The sequence below is a fragment of the Mustela erminea genome, chromosome 1 (genome assembly GCF_009829155.1).
Source record: "Mustela erminea isolate mMusErm1 chromosome 1, mMusErm1.Pri, whole genome shotgun sequence".
NCBI lineage: Eukaryota > Metazoa > Chordata > Mammalia > Carnivora > Mustelidae > Mustela > Mustela erminea.
In genome coordinates, this window is record NC_045614.1 from 22,318,649 (window position 1) to 22,335,774 (window position 17,126).

The following is a 17,126-nucleotide window of genomic DNA, read 5'->3' on the forward strand; positions in this document are numbered from 1 at the left end:
AGCAAATGTCCTTTCTCCTCCAGCCACACACACGCATCACCACCACACGTTTGCATTCACCTCTGCCTGGCCACGTGTCGAGGCCCAGCTCAAAAGCAGCTTCTTCCAGGAGGCCTTCCTCAACGTTCCCCAGGGAATTCAGATCCTTTTTCTATGCTTCTATTTTGTTAACACTCCACACACACACACTGGCAGGGGTTAGTTGAGTCCACACCTTATCTCCCCTCCACAAGGCAAGCTCTGAGGGCGGGGCCCCCACTTGGGACACCTGGAACAGTGCTTACCACAGAGTACTGCTTAATACATGCTCGCTGTGTTAAATTCCTCGGCTTTACTTAAATATTAGCAGATCTCTCCTACGAAATCACTCAGAAGTGTCAAAAAATATAAAAGATAGAAAAGGCAGCCATTAATTCGAGGTATCACTTATTTATGTTAAGGCTAAGTAAGTCTCTACAGAAGATGGAATTCTACAAGTACAGAAACAAATCTCCCCATTTGGTCAAAGCGGTTTGGGTGTAACTGCTCGAGGAGCTGTCTGAGGGAGCCCCCACGGCACAAAGCTGCTCCCAAGAGTGAAAGTGGGCACACCGCTGGTGGGAAAGTCATCCAATGCATTCAGATTCAATTCACTTCCTTCCTCTTTTACAAAAAATAAACTTGAATCATGGATTGTTCTACCTCGAACTTCCTAATCGTTAAGTCTACAAATAACTACTTTGGGCAATAAGCCAATTTCTTTTGGAAGACTGCACAGCAGAGAGATTGAACCACAGACTAAGGCTAGTCCACAGACACAAGTTAGAGAGAAGTGGGTCCTAAGTCAGGTGGGTGATGTTGGTTTTGTCACTTGACTCTTCTGAATCTCAGTTTTCTCACTGGCAAAATGGAGACAGTACCTCACAGGGTTACCAGGATGGCTCAACACACAAGTCCATGTCAAGTGCTCAGCATAGCATCAGGCACATGGTAACCGTGCAGTCAATGGTAGCTACTGTAAACAGCTCTGTGCAAGTTCAAATACCTTCACAATTCCTTAAGTCTTCAAAGGGGCCTCATGGGTTGTGTAGACCCAATAACTTCACCTTAAAAATAAGGACCCTGAGGTCTGGAGAGAGTCCTATAGGCTTTATATCTGCACTCACTGCCCCCCAAATGCACAAGAAACTCCCCGAGGCCTAGTAATCACCTTCCTACATGTCTGTATCCCCCAACAAAGCATGGGGCTGTGTTCTATCTATCAGCAGGGACGGTGCCACTGTCTAAGACAGATACACATCCCTTCTCACAGTCAAGGCTTCTGTACCAGCAGTTGGAGCCTGGAAACTTGCAGGACAGAATGCCAGATTAAACCACTGAGTTCCCAGCCCAATGCCATCAGACACTGCCTTGCTAGGCTATGCTGGTGGACCTATCCCTGCTAGAGCAGCAGCAGCACAGGGGTGATGTATCAGCTGTCACTTATGGACACCCACTTGTGTCAGCCATGCCCCATTTCATCCTACTCACACAAGCACCTTAGAAGAGAGGTACTCTTAGTATCCCCACTTGACAGACAAGGAAACCGCATCTTGGAGCTGTGAGCCCACCACCGGGTTAAATATACACTAAGGCTCTTTTCACTACCCACTATCCCCTTACCTATATTAATGGACTAAATGCTCCTTTCCAAAATACTGCTGGGCACAGGGACCAGCACAGTATGAAAAGCTGGCCAGGCCTGATACAGATGAACACTGGGGAGAACTCAGGAGGGGAACTTTCCTGAACACGCAGGCTTGCTCTGTGGGCAGGTTGCAGCAGCACCAGACAAAAGTGATCCCGAGTCCATACCCTCTAAGCCCACAGAGGAGGCACTGTGGTATCCCAAAACTGCCACGGTAATTTAGGTTAAAGGTGAGATCTGTTTGATCAGAACGGAGAACTCTTATCTAACAAATGAGAACATATCTTTCTTTATTACGTAATATCTGGTCTTTCTTGAAAAGCTGTATAACAGGATTCCAGAAGCTCTGAGATATATGCCTCAAATACTTTCCTACTTTCTTAAGTAATCACAAAACAGGAATAAGGGAGAAGTCCGGCTGAAGCCTTACCTCAGCTACGTGCACCGAGCCGGCAAACAAGCATGGGAAAAAGGGAAAGTGGGTCAGCCCCATTCACAGAGCACTGGGCAGAGACAGTGAGCCGTCACGTCACATGCACAAGTCAGGGGCTGCAGACAGTAGCAACGACTCCACCAGAGTCAGGAAATAAAAGTCAAATGGACTGAGCACTGAAGAGTTCGGAAGAAAAAGGTTATGCCTTGCTCCTACACATCAGCACCTGGAATCCTCAGTGGGATTTCCCTCAATGGGAAAGGGCGTCACCAGAAAGACCGGCCCAGCTCTAGGTAATGGAGCAATGCAGGGATCATCTCTGTTTTGTCGGCGCACTGGACTCCCTGTGCTGCAAGTCAGTCCTGGGAAAAACCAAGACACAGCCAAATAGAGAGATGCATGTGGTGGTTACAGTCCATGCTCTATGGGCATTCAAGCCACTCCAGGCTCCTGCCCTCACTCTGACCCTCACCTTGGCCAGAGGGTTAGTCTCTAAACCTCAGTTCCTCAACCCTAAAATAGAAATAATAAGGTCAGCCTCACAGAGTCGGTATAAACTTTAAACATAAGGCACGTAAAGTGTTCAGCACTCTGGCTACACAATGGTTCTAAACGGGGGGCAGTGCTGTCCCCTATGGGTCATGTGTCCCCCACAGAGACATTTTTGGTTATTACAGCTGAGAGGTGGTAGCTACTGGCACTTAGTGAGTAAAGATCAAGGGTGCTTCTAAACACCCTATAATGCACAGGCCAGCCCCCACAATAAGGAATTATCCAGCCCCAAATGTCAATAGTGCCCAGGCTGAGAAATCCTGCCCCAGCACACAGCAAGCACTCAATAAATGTGAGCTATGAAATCATCCCTATGATGACAGCAATCAGTGAGAAAGTAATAGTTTCCTCCTTTCCAGGATAATCAGCATCTGTGATTAAAATGATAAGAGATAGAGTGTATTACTTACTCTACTTCTTGTAACACTGGGTAACAGATCTGTCATTCTGGAGATGGGAAGAGCCTGTTGCTTGTTTGATTCTGCAGAGCCCAATAACTTTGTGAAATAAATAACATAGCAGAGCACCAGAACCGTAGTATATAAAAGCTGAAAAAAGAAAATAGTGGATTTAAGTGGCATGCTTTTAATACAGGCAGAATTAAGATTTGCCTGGAAATCTAACCTCAAAAGCCAAACAGTAAAGAGAACTGTCTTCATTAACTGCACCTTCCAGTCAGCAGTGCCTCCCGCTCCAGGGAAGAGCCAGCTCCACTGCGGCATCTCTGGGGAAAGGGCTCCAAACACGGCAGCTGACTGGGAGAACAGTTCTGGGCAGGCAGAACATCATTTCCCTGACAGACATCCCCTAGTGCCAGCACCACAGCAATGACAGACATGTTCTCAAAGGATCGACCCTCCTGCCTCGACAGCACCCTGCGAGGACCCACATGTCCTGTGCTTATATGCAGAGACCCCCGTCCTAGATGACAGGGGCTTTCCCAGAAACCCATAAGCTGTGACGGGGACTACAAAGCAGAACTGAGCTCTTAGCTCCCCCCTCTCAGCCGGGTGCATGGGCAGGGCAAGAGCCACTCCAGAACGGGAGAGGGACTCCGGGTTGGGGGGTGATAAGAGGGCCCACCCTTCCCTCCACAGAGCCAGGACAAAAGGGTGGCTTGGGGCCAGGAGCCACAGCCTGGGGTTTTGTTTGCAGTTTGGGAGGAGTATCCAAACAGCCCCTTTCACAGGCTCCCTTCTGCCTTCTCTCCATGCTGTGAATGCAATGCACACTAGCTCGGAAGGGAACGGGCCCTCCACGTCCTGCTTTTATTTATTTATTCATTTATTTATTTATTTTTAAAAGATTTTATTTATTTATTTATTTGACAGAGAGAGAGATCACAAGCAGGCAGAGAGGCAGGCAGAGAGAGAGAGAGGAGGAAGCAGGCTCCCCGCGGAGCAGAGAGCCCGATGCGGGACTCGATCCCAGGACCCTGAGATCATGACCTGAGCCGAAGGCAGCAGCTTAACCCACCGAGCCACCCAGGCACCACCAGGTCCTGCTTTTAATCTGGAAATGCTAAGCCTGCTCCTGTACCAAAGGCAGAGTCCACCATCCCTTCATGCCCTGTAAGAAGACATAGCAGCTCTGTTGTGAGCCATGCCACCAGACGCAACAGCCCCTGGGACAACAGGACTCCCTCCTCCACCTCCCTGCACCTTCCCACAGACCAGCACCTGGGGAAAGAGTGACAGTCCATGGGCAGTCTTCAGGTAGGACATCCTAACTACGTGATCCTTTCCCTATTTTGAGGGAGGAAAAATTTACATAGGATAACACCGAGTGTTATAACCATTTTAAAATATACAATTCAGTGGCTTTTAGTACATTCACAGTGTTGTACAACCACCACTTTATTCCAGAACATTTCCATCACTCCAAAAGGAAATTCTGTGCCCATTAAGCCATCACGCTCCAGTCCTCCACACCCCAGCAATGAACATCTGCTTTGTCTCTATACACTCGCCTATCTGGACACTGCATATTAATGGAAGCGTGCAATCGGTAGCCTGGTGCCTGGCTTCATCCACTTAGTATAATGGTTTCCGAGTTCCTGGTGCTGTGGCGAGTTATCATTTTTATGGCTGAGGACTAATCCGCTGTGCACGTATGCCGCTTTTTGTTCATCCATTCATCAGATGATGGACATCGGGCCTGTTTCCACCTTTTGGCTGTGGTGAATAGCGTTGCTGTGGGTATCTGCGTACAAGTTGTTTGAATACGTTTTCAATCTTTTGGGGATATACCTAGGGGCAGAACTGCTAGGCATAATACCTCAGTTCTATGTTTAACTTTTTGAGGAACTGACAAACTGTTTTCCACAATGGCTGCACCGTGTTACATCCCCGCCAGCAATATGTGAGGGCTCCAATTTCTGCATATCCACATCGACACTTGTTATTTTCTTATTTTTTGGTAACAGCCACCCTAATGGGTGCAAAGTAGTATCTCATTGTGGTTTTGATTTATGTTTATTAATGACTAATGATATGGAGCATCTTTTCATGTGGTTATTGGCTATTTGGGTATCTTCTTCGGAGAGATTTTTTTTTTTTTTAATTTATTTGACAGAGAGAGATCACAAGTAGGCAGAGAGGCAGGCAGAGAGAGAGAGGAGGAAGCAGGCACCCTGCTGAGCAGAGAGCCCGATGCGGGACTCGATCCCAGGACCTTGAGATCATGACCTGAGCCGAAGGCAGCGGCTTAACCCACTGAGCCACCCAGGTGCCCCTGGAGAGATGTTTATTGAGGTCCTTTACCTACATTTTGGGTAGTGTGCCTTTTTGTTGATGAGTTGTAAGAATTCTTTATATATTCTAGAGTGACCCTTTTATTTGACATATGATGCCATGGGGTAAGGGACTGTTTAAGGAAGAACCTGGAAGTGGGTTGGACAAAGGGGAATCCCAGAGCCGTGGTGGGGATCGCCTGCTGATATGAGGTGCTGTTGGCTCTTAGACCTCTCACACAGACACTGACAGAGAAAATGCCAGAGAAGAGCTCTCCCAAGTCTTATAATAAGAAAGCAAGTAAACTGGGAATGGGCCTTGCTGACTTAGGATGTGTCCTGCGTGGGAGCATCACAAAGTCCTAACACAAGTGTCTTTCCCAAAAGGAGTCAACCAATAACGGCATCTTCATGGCCTCCTGTCCTATTAGGGAGAGGATATCAAAAACATGATTAATGTGGAAAACTGTAGTCCCAGATCGAATAAAACATGGCAAAAATTATCACAAATAACTCTTCTAAGATATGCAACTATTTGCAAACTGCTTTTAGGAGGCAATTCTCATGCTTATACCACTGATTTGAAATCTACTTTTTCTGTGTTTCACAACAATATTTGTAGTTTTTGCTAAGATACGGGGAAGACTTTCACATAAGTCGCTACTAAAAATTTTAACTTATCTTCCTATACATTAAGAAAAATTACAAACTGCTTTGTACTATAAGCTGTTCCAGTACCTATGGGATCGTAGGTTTCATTTTTAAAATGAACACCGTACTCCAGTTGTACTTTCGTTAGAGCTACGGATATGAACGAGAACCAGAACATGGGATGGCAACGAGGCAGGGCCTGCCGGAAGTGAGAGTGTGCCTGCCAGGACTTGGCTCCTGTGCTCTGCATTGTGTGAGATTACAGTCCAAGCTCCGAACAGGCTTGGCAGAATTTCCTCCTATTCTGAAAACACCTGATTGAAATCCAGGGAAAAATCACACGTATGCAATTTGACTCCCACCCCACCCCCTCACTGCTTTTTCCCCTCCTCCATAAGACAATCAAAGGTGAGTTTGGAATGGGCTTGCCCACGGAACATCTAAAGGAGTCACTATGTTTGACAGCGAGGTCTAGCGCAGGGACCTCACCAGGCCCTTGGGGACGCCAGGAGCAGGAGGGATAGCCAACAGAAAAGCACGGTCAAGGCTGTCTTTTTAGAACTCCCAGCCTGCCTCACAGGCATGAATACTCCAAATGTAAATCACACAGTAATGGGAACAAGAAGAAAAAAAATAAAATGGAGAAACATAGATTATACAAAACTGAAAAGCTGTAACTCTTACCTGGGCCAAAGAGAAAATGTACAGCCCCCAGTGAGGCAACCACAGCACGAGAAAAGCTGTCAGGACACTCTTGAGGATGACGGACAGGCTCTCAGCAATCACCTGCAGGAACAGGGTAAAGAGGGCACCTCACATTAATAAAAGCTAAAGGCGCACAGGAATGACGAATAGGAGCCTGGGACAGTGGCCACCCTGGCAGTGAGGATGGGGCAGAGGGTTAGACACAGCACCCATAATGCTCTAGTGGGCTGGGCAGTTTGTTGGATCTTCAGTATACTATCATGCTTTAAGATTCACACATACGCTATATATTCTCTTGTACCTATCAAATTACCTATTTTGAAAGATGAAAAGTTACTGTTAGTATGCAATTACGTACAGAATCACTAGAAAAGTCTGAAAAACCTTTACAGCCCTCTTAAATTCTTATCTAAACTAGTATCTTCCCTATTAGTAAATCTATTTTGCATTAACAGTATAGCAGAGGTAAACTTAAGCCCAGCCCATCTGCCAAATTTCAAGGAAATGAACTAAACCGATCATGTTATCTTTTTCCAAATTCATTTTTAGATGCAAATCTGGAAAAAAATCATCCTCTCCTAGAAAGCATTTTTAAGAAACCACTCTTTCTCTTATTTTTCACACTTCCCATCAAAGCAGAAGGCACACTGACCTTGAGTCTGACAAACATCTGTGCTTGTGCCAAGACCCAGAAGGGCTCTCCCAGAAGCTCTACCACGGCCGAAAGGCCAAACACCACCACTCCAGTTCCATAGTGGGAGACGACATTAGGATCCGGCACTTCAAGCAACCGTAACCATACCCAGCCCAGGAACAAGGACCAAAACACACCCAGGGGGACGCTAGAAAAGGGAAAAAATGGTTTTTTTTTTAATATGCTAAGTATAAAAATTAATATATATTAAAATAGCCGCACCGAACAGAAAGGAAATATAACATAAAAATATCTACCACTTATCAAGGCACTTCCTATACGCCAGGTACTCGATCCACTTCCTTTACGTCTCCAACACCTCCCAATGATCCTGTCATTATCCCCATTTAAGTGATGAGGGAACTAAGGCTGATGACAAGAACTGGGTAATCTGGTCAAGGTCATGGACAGTTAGTCAAGGGCAGAAGCAGAACCCGATCCCCAACTAACGCCAAAACCTACACTCCTATCAAGTGTATTACGCTGAGGAGATAAGCAAAATTCCCGGAAAGTACATGCCTGTTGTTGGCACCGCAAATGACTAAAAGACAGTATCCAGTTGGTTCTTGCACCCAAATAAGCAACAGTCCAGTGCACAGCGTCCCTTCACACGTACACCACAGAGCACTTCAATATGACTGAGTAGTTAACTGTCAGGCCTTGAATAAAATAAACACCTCCCAGCCTCACGACAGTCATTTCCATGGGGCAAGAAGGAGTCATGTAGCCAGCACCAGCCCTCTCTGCAGGGATCTAACTGCAGAAAAGCCATTACAAGTTTTAGCTGATGTATTTGACCTTCAGGATTATTCTAAAAGGCTCAGAACTGAAATCAACCTAACAAAATTGAAGAAAGATATAATGAAAGCCCTAAAAGGCTTTCAAAAAATACTAAGTGGTTGTTAAAAGCTTGGAAAAGACTACAGCGGCAAAGATTACGAATGAAGAAGATAGCACAGTCCCAGTGGGGCCCAGAATGGGCATCAGGAATGGCAGAAACAACCTCCCAAGAGGGTAGAAACAGGGCTAGAAACCTGGCCCTGAAACCCCCACCCGGAGCTCTTGGCCACCCACAGAGAAAACAGCCAACAAACTCTTTCCAATTGGACACTCTCTCCTTCTTGCCCCATGCCCCAGCCCCAGAAACCCCCCATTAAACCAAAGCTGGAGACAATTCAGCTTTGGGCAGATGTTGCTGTTTAACCTTTAAGACTCTTGCTTTCGCACTGTCTCCTGCCAAACCACAACTCACGTTAGCCACAAGAGGTTAAAGGTTTGGCTCCAGTCTCGCTGGGGGCCCCCGCTCAGACATGCTCTACGGAAGGCCTCTCTGGCCAGGAAGATGGTGGTCGAGTAAAGCAGTGTTAGCCTGTAAAGGAAAAGCAGAAATCAAAAATGACTCTGTTTTTTTTCCAGAGAGAATTTCTGAGATTTTGCCAGTGACAGGAAGGAAAAGTGTTGGGTAGAAGTCACTGGCGGTGATGTGAAGGGCAGTGAGTTCCTGCGGGGCCCCATACTAATCTGATCCACTTGAACAGCAGTTAGGAACGGAACAAGGGACACCTGAGAGTGTGCCTATAGAGCATTGTGCCAGAATAGACAATGCTGCAGTGGCCCCCAAAACCTACCGCTTCAGAGCAAATAGCAGAGGTATGACTCTGACACTAACGAGAAAAGGACAAGGTATGACCGCACACAGCAATCGGATCTCTTGGTCGCACTGAGACCGGTGACCCATCAGTTCTTAAAAGAGAAGCAGAGGCTCTACTGAGCGGAAGCTCTCGCCAAAAGCTTTCTCAGGACAGCCAACAGACTTGTTACACACGTTACCGCAACCCAGGTCAGCAAGGCTTATCTGCATACTTGCTGGGTGGGCAGTACCTAGGAAGAGCCTCCTGCACCTGGGTGAGTGGTAGCTGAGATTTTCCCTCATCAACAGGCTGTGGCTGATGAAGCTAGAGTGGGGACAGCCCACGACTAAGGTCTCTCTGAGGTTGTCCAAGGATCATGTAGCCACCCAAGGCTTCTGTCCACCACTGCCAATGAGGAGACTGGACCATATGGTAAGTAGGGGGTGGGCTAGACCATGGCTGTCAAAGCAGAGACTTGCCAATCTGGAGGAGACCAGATGGCGAGAGGCCCAAACTGTTTTCAAATCTGAGCACCTAAGAGGAGATTTGGTCCCCTTCCTTCCTACTTTTTTTAAACAGATTTTTGAAAGATCTTATTTATTTATTTGAGAGGAAGAGAGACGAGTCGGGGGAGCAGCAGAGGGAGAAGCAGACTTTCCACTGAGCAGGGAGCCCCAGGCAAGGCTCCATGCCAGGATCCCAGGATCATGACCTGAGCTACAGGCAGACCCTTAACTGACTCAGCCACCCAGGTGCCCACATTTTTTACATTAAAAAAAAAAAGATTTTATTTTTAAGTAATCTCTACACCTAACATAGTGCTCGAACTTCCAACGTCAAGATCAAGGGTCACATGCTCCACCCACTGAGCCAGCCAGGCGCCCCTCTTCCTGCTTTTCACAGTATTTCTTGAAGTATGGTCCTTACCTTTAAATAATCTGAGGAGGGGCACCTGGGTGGCTCAGTGGGTTAAGTCTCTGCCTTCGGCTCGGGTCATGATCTCAGGGTCCTGGGATCGAGCCCCGCGTTGGGCTCTCTGCTCGGCAGGGAGCCTGCTTCCCCCTCTCTCTCTCTGCCTGCCTCTCTGCCTAATTGTGATCTCTGTCTCTGTCAAATAAATAAATAAAATATCTTTTAAAAAAATTATCTGAGGAGCTTGTCAAAATACTGATTCCTGGGTCCCTCCTCAGTCTCACCTACTGTAAACCACATGATTCCTTTGCCCATCAAAGTTTGAGAACCTTCTGCAAGCTGGGAGAACAGAGCCCGGAGCTTGTTTGGTGGGTATTCAGTGTGAAATGCTGTCTGGAACATACCGTCTTATTTATCAGGACACGAAGCTACACCTGAGAGGCTGAGCTATTCTGAGCACTCACATTACTCCATATACTTTCGTGTCATTTGTGAATTCAGAATATGTGTGGGTGCCCTTGAACGGAAAGGAAAGGAATAAAAAAAAAAAGAAAATGGAGTCTTAAAGCAAGGCAGCTCTCTAAGAGCCGCCGCTGAGGGACTCGTGACAGGGACTCAAGCTCTCACCCTAGCTTCCATTCTCCAATTATAAAAGTCACTGAGGAGGGAAGGCAGCCTGCTCCAGGCCTGCAGTTATGAAGCACATCCTCAAGCACTGCAGATTTCCTGCTTCCCTCGCTGTCAGCAGGACAAGAACACAGGATTATACCTGAGACAGGGTTTGCAAGGAATTACTCCCACTCCTCTCCTGGGTTCCCAGAGCAGCCAAACCGGAACAGCTGGCAGAGAAATGTGCACTTGGAGGCCGCTAATGGAAAACACTCCATGGGGCCATTAGAAGCAACATCGCCTGCTCATTCCCCCAGCCCAGCACGCTCTCCCTCAGCCCACTGCTAGAACACTCCGCTTCTGGGAAAGGGCCGTGCTTCTAAAATCCGAGGGTGACACAAAGGTGCCCTGACTCGGGGTGTGGGTTGTGGGCAGTGCCAGGGCTCATCCCTTCTTACCTTACGTTCACTATGCCAACGATTTCCTTTGACAGGAAGCGAAGAACAAACGCATTCAAGACAAAGGTGATCACGCGAAACAACACCTACGGAAAAAGAGGGGAAATACACGAGAATAAATTATGTTGGGAACATTTACTTGTGAAATGAAAACAATGCGGCTGTTCTCCCTAATAACGTACTGACAGCAGCTTCGCCAGAGACCCTCTCAGAAACGCGCCGCCTATCTGCATTTCTGCTGAAATGTCATTCCTTGGGGTCCCTCAGCACACCTCTGCAATGGTCAAGAACCCACAAAGGCACATGGAAGTCTCCCTAATTTATTGATAAGAGGGAGGCCCTGACATATTTAGTGAATTTCTTCCAGTTCAAAGTTAGGCGCTCCAGGAGACAGAGAATTCTAGTTAGTGCTTCACATTGGCCCCCACTCCAGCCTGTTTAGAAATAGCACATGCTTAGCAAGTGGGAGCCTGCAGGGTACGGCGGTATCTCTAGGAATCACAGGGCATAATTTCTCTTTCTTCTCTGCCTAGTAATATCTGGGGATTCTGATAATGACTTTTAGTCTCTTTTAACTTGTATTCTCAATTAGAAAAGCAAAAAATATTTGCTACTTTCCTGAGAGGAGTTGAAAAAAAAAATATATATATATATATATATATATATATTTTTTTTTTTTTCAAATTTAAGTACGGGGTGCCTGGCTGACTCAGTCAGTAGAGCATGTGACTCTTGATCTTGGGGTTATGAGTTTGAGCCCCAACCTAGGTATAGGGATTACTTAAAAATAAAATCCTTTATTTATTTTTTAAAAGATTTACTTATTGGGGTGCCTGGTGGCTCAGTGGGTTAAGCCTCTGCCTTCGGCTCAGGTCATGATCTCAGGGTCCTGGGATCTCAGGTCCTCCTGCTGAGCAGAGAGGCTGATGTGGGGCTCGATCCCAGGACCCTGAGATCATGACCTGAGCCGAAGGCAGAGGCTTAGCCCACTGAGCCACCCAGACGCCCCCAAAATAAAATCCTTTGAAAAAATTTTTGAGTACCACCGACACACAATGAGGTAACTTTTAAATGATAACTGTAAATAATAAGATAATATAAAATAGGGAAAGGGAGAAAGAGTCCAGCTATCGCCATTGAAGAGGATATATACCAAGATTTCAAACCTGTCAATTCAAGAAAACTACCTGAGCAAAGAATTCTTGCAGGAGACTGAGAACAGGATGCCAGGTGGGGATGCTAAATGGGGATACTGACCAGCTGCAAACCTCAGCGGCCCCTCTGCATCCAGGCAGCACAGCAGGTGGAACTCAAATGCGCTCCCCAGCAAATGACAAATCACTCTCAGAGTTACGTGTGAACAGCTGCAATTTGTTTGGTTGTTTTTTGGTTTTGGTTATTTAAGTTCTTTAACAAAGATTCTGTTTATTTTATTTGACAGAGAGAGAGAGAGAGAGAGAAAGCGAGTGAGCACACAAGCAGGGGGAGCAGCAGAGGGAGGAGAAGCAGGCTCCCCACTGAGCAGGGAGCCTGATGCTGGACTTGATGCCAGGATCCTGGGATCATGACCCAAGCTGAATGCGGACCCTTAATGAACTGAGCCACCCAGGCATCCCTGGTGGTTTTTTTGAGAGAGAGCATGAGCCCTTTTGGGGGGGAGGAGGGAGCAGAGGGAGAGGAACAGAGAGAATCTTAAAATCCTCAGCAGGCTCCACACCCAGTGTGAAGCCTGACATGGGGCTCAATCTCATGACTGTGAGATCATGACCTGAGCCAAAATCAAGAGTTGGGTGCTCACCTGACTGAGCCACCTAAGCGCCCCTGAACAGCTACACCTTGAAAGATTTCAATCAAAGTTTGCCAATAGGCCATGACGGTTTGAAAATGTCTGGGGAAAGATATGACCAAAAACGGAGAGTACAGTTTAACACTGTTAGTGTCTGTAACACTGAAGTCATAGAGCAACAAGGTCTCCAAAGCCAAGCTACCACAGTCTTAACCTTTATGGAGTCAAAGGTGGCCTTTTGGGGAATGCCTGATGAAAGCTCTGTAGCTCTCCGAGGAAACGCAGATATATACATGTATATATATAAACACCAAATTCTTTACTCAATTTTAGACGTTTGAGGCCAATTCCATTCAGCCCTGAATGGAAAAAAGCGCTCAGCTCAGAGTCTCAAATCACCACTTAGCTGTTAAACCCATCATCTCCTAACTCCTCTACCTATCTTATAGGGTTGAGAACAAGGATCAAATAAGATTGTGAAGGTGAAAGCATTTTTGAAAAACAAATACAAATGAAAGACCTTCATACTTTCACTATGATCAGCTCAGAATTAAGACAGAGAATAAGCTCTCAAATTCTTGCAGAATACAGTGTAATCGCAAACCTACCTCAAGTATTTGCACATTTGCACACATAGGAGATTAAACATACACAGATTAAAACACTCAGGAAGCCTAGATTATGGCTGTATTCTTAAAAAGACGTACACCTATTTATGCTAACAAGAGTCAAAGTTATTGTCTAAGAAAATGTCTCGGGCTATATCCCTATCTCCTAGTTGAAGTTGAGTTAATGAAGCTCTGAAGCTGTTCATGCTACACAGTATCTGCTCCACACAGTGGCCCTTATTAGCAACACAATCTTCATTTAACTTTGTAAAGGACTTCACAGTTTATTTTTTCACATTAAAAGGAATTTATTACATGCATCATATATGTATATTTTAATTTTAGTTAATATACAGCGCATTATTGGTTTCTGGAGTAGAATTCAGTGATTTATCCTGTTCACACCACACCCAGTGCTCATCACAAGTGCCCTCTTTAATACCTATCACCCATCTAGCCTGTCCCCTACCCACCTCCCTCAAGGACTTTAGAACTTTAAAAAAGCTCTTACATTTGGTACCCATTTGCCCCTTCAAAGCAACTGGGTAAATGCACAGAAAGCAAGTTAAGACTCAGAGCAAAGTGATTTACTCAATGTCACAAACAATCATATGACCCAGCTTCACTTTACAGGTAGACACCTGACTCCTAGTCCATTGTATTTTCTGCTAAGATGTGGTTTGTTTGTTTGTTTGTTTATGAAGCCAATCCGGGTGGTAAGGTAATCAAAGATTGAACAATCAGCATTATGGCTAAAACACCGAACTGCGTTATTTATGTTGTGGAATAGAAGAAAAAAGACTTGGTAAATTCAGGATTCACCTACTTTAGGGTTAGGTGAATGTTTATTAAGCATTTATCTTGTGCAAGGAACTCTTCTACATGCTTTATGTACTATTTCATTTCATCCCTATAAGGACCATTTTTAAAATCCTTATTACCATAATAAAAATACCTAACATTTACTAAGTACTCATAATGAGCCAGGCACTTAACAGTCATGCCATCTAATCTTGCTAATGACCCTATGAGGCTGCATTACTGTTCTCATTTAAGATGAGGAAAACTGATGCTCAAAGTAAAGCAATTTTTCACAAGGGCAGGGATCTGCCAAGTAACAAGGATTACACTTGAGCTCAAGTGTGCCCGGTTTTCTCTCCTGTTATCCAAGTGAAATGCTGCCTCTAAAATAAAGGGGAGGGCAGATTCAGGATTTTTCTGAGTAAGGGCTAAACGGCTCAAGAGTGCAACACAGGAAAAACTGAGCCCCTTGACTTAGAATGACCAGCTCCTAGGTTAAAAGAATCTTTAAAGACCATTTGGACCAACTGGCATGTACCTTATCCGAGAGATGATGAAAATTAGGGCTAAAAAGGGGAAGTGACTTATCCAAGGTCACATAGCCAGAGGGAAAATGCAGCCAATATTTACGAAGTGCGTACTAAGAGTCAGGTTCAGCATTAAGTACAATTATCTTTATGACTCCAGTCAAGCCTTGTAGCAAATTTATGAGCTAGGTACTAGTATGACCCCAGTTTTCCCACGAGGAGCTGAGTTTTGGCCGAAGTCCTTTGTCCTGGGTCATGCAGCTAGCACAAGGCAGAACCAGGAGTCCTACACCAGGTATCTTTTTCTTAGTTATGCCATACTGTCTCTCTCAACTCGGTGGGAGTCAGAGCGTCTGAAAAGGGGTCCGAGGGTCAGCGATGGGACATGGAGAAAGTGAACCCCTTCCCTTAAAAGCATCATATTCTAGACCACCTGCCACCCGACCTGCCTCCTACTACCCATATGGGAGATACAATGCTCAGAACCAAAGTGACTTGTTTGCAGTCTCCCAGCCAGCGCTCCAGGCCCAGGCGCTCCTTCGCCGCCGCCACCGCCTCTTGTCCAACCCCTCTGTAAGTGGGGTCCACACCGGGACTCGGTGTACCCCGGGGCGTGCTCACAAGGGCCCCAGGGCCGCCTCCCCGCGCATCCCGGCTGCGGGTGGAGCTCGGACCGGCCGGGCACAGAGTACCTGCAGGAGCAGACCGGAGGACGCCAGGCGGGCCGCCTGACCCAGCACCTCCCTGCTGCCCATAGCTTCGGCGCCCGGACTCGGTCACCCGGAAACGCCACCGCCTACCGGCCGCGTCGCAAAGAGACAGCGTCACGGAGCGACTCGCCCTTTGATTGGTGATCTTGGGGAGGCGGAGGCGGAGCACGAAACGTTTTGGTCCGTTAAGCGGCCGGCTTGAATGACGTCACTGAGCCGGCGCCGCGTTTCTTCTCTCATTTGGGCTGAGCTTGTGAGGTTTCTGTTCATACCCCTTCCCGTCCCGAGTTAAGTGAAACTCTTAAAGTAGCCAAAGTCCCGTCCCTGAGGCTCTCAGCCTCCCAGCTAAGGAACATTAACTTCCCGGCCTTGTTCATTAAGATTCTTGACTTTTGGTCTTGGTTTACAAAGCTGGACCACAACCCCCAGAACTAGGCAGGACAGGAATTACCATTATTTTACACAGAAAGGACTGAAGGACCGGAAGTTAAATCGGCCTTTTCACGTGCGTGTCATCCTTCCTAAAGAGCTGAGAATTGGGCCCTGTCGTCAGATGAGTAAGACGAGATGTGAGTGGCGCCAACTCTGGGCTTCAGATCCTAAAACCCCCCTCTTTTGTCTACGTGCTACCCGTGGTGAGGACAGAGCAGAGGAATGGGCGGGAAGCGCTTTGTAAAACATAAGGCACAACGCACAGCATCGGCTGCTCTGATTTGACCACAGTCTACTTTCTGAACCACCTCTCACGCCACCACTGCCCTTTCCCAACACTCTCCGGTTCTAGCCATTCGGAACACTTACCATTCCTCAAACAGGCCCTTATCGCATTAGACTTCGTTCTTGTTGCCCTCGGCCCAAAGTGCCTTCCCTGATGGCCCATCCAGCCCCTCACCCATTCTCCCAGACCCCATTGTCCTGACTTTCCCGAGTACTACAGTCAGGACCTGCGATGGAGTGAATGCTGGTGTCCTCTCCAAATTCACGTTGAACCCCTAATCCCCAGTGTCATGGTACTTGGAGGTGGGGCCTTTGGGAGGTAATAGGTTATGAGCGTGGTACCTTCATGAATGGGGTTAGTGCCTTTATAAGAAGACATAAGAAAGAAAGGAATGCTCTCTCTCTGCCATATGAGGATACAGCAAGAAGGCAGCCATCTACAAACCAGCCAGCACTTTATCTTGAACTTTGCAGCCTCCAGAACTAAATAAATAAATAAATAAATAAATGCTTGTCATTTAAGCCACCTAGTCCTTTGTATGTTGTTACAGCAGCCTAAGCGCCTGGCAAGCACTTTGTGACCTTTACAGCTTCTAGCACAATCTGCTTTGCAGTGAAGAGTCTAGAATATGTGTCTCTGCCTAAACAGCCATGAGCTTCAAGAAGGCAAGAGTGTTGCAGCAGTATTGGGGAAGGCTTCTAGGAGTTCCATAAACGCCTCCTGCCCTGTTACAGCTGCCTAGTGCTGTTGGAAACACCACAGGGCTCAAGGCCGATCCCCTCTCCTCCCCCACTCCATCTTGCCAAATTACTCAAACTGTGTCCAATGATAGAGGCTCAGAATGTGTTTGACTATGAGACAGACCCGGCCCTGAATCCTCATTCTGTTACTCACTAACCTGGCAACCTCCGTCTGCTCATCTATTGAATAGGAG

The 17,126-nt window shown here is 46.6% G+C and overlaps 1 protein-coding gene and 1 long non-coding RNA gene across 4 annotated transcripts in view; one reads left to right on the forward strand and one right to left on the reverse strand.

The window, feature by feature from the left end:
- Positions 1 to 15,566, reverse strand: part of RFT1 (RFT1 homolog) — a 36,241-nt gene extending 20,675 nt beyond the window's left edge. For both annotated transcript variants that reach the window (XM_032322166.1, XM_032322157.1), the window contains exons 1-6: positions 15,457 to 15,566; positions 11,043 to 11,128; positions 8,685 to 8,801; positions 7,391 to 7,580; positions 6,718 to 6,819; positions 3,062 to 3,199 (exon numbers count right to left, since the gene is read on the reverse strand). In XM_032322166.1, the coding sequence (XP_032178057.1) occupies positions 3,062 to 3,199; positions 6,718 to 6,819; positions 7,391 to 7,580; positions 8,685 to 8,801; positions 11,043 to 11,128; positions 15,457 to 15,519 (696 nt within the window). In that variant the 5' untranslated portion in view covers positions 15,520 to 15,566. The remainder of the gene's footprint in view (positions 1 to 3,061; positions 3,200 to 6,717; positions 6,820 to 7,390; positions 7,581 to 8,684; positions 8,802 to 11,042; positions 11,129 to 15,456) is intronic.
- Positions 3,836 to 11,677, forward strand: LOC116578155. 2 transcript variants are annotated; one of them, XR_004280754.1, is made up of 5 exons: positions 3,836 to 3,910; positions 4,150 to 4,366; positions 8,849 to 9,272; positions 9,372 to 9,495; positions 11,078 to 11,677. It is a non-coding gene; the product is annotated as an uncharacterized LOC116578155 (long non-coding RNA). The 2 variants fall into 2 exon arrangements; XR_004280751.1 differs by having other exon boundaries at positions 8,849 to 9,495.
- Positions 15,567 to 17,126: the final 1,560 nt, after the last annotated feature.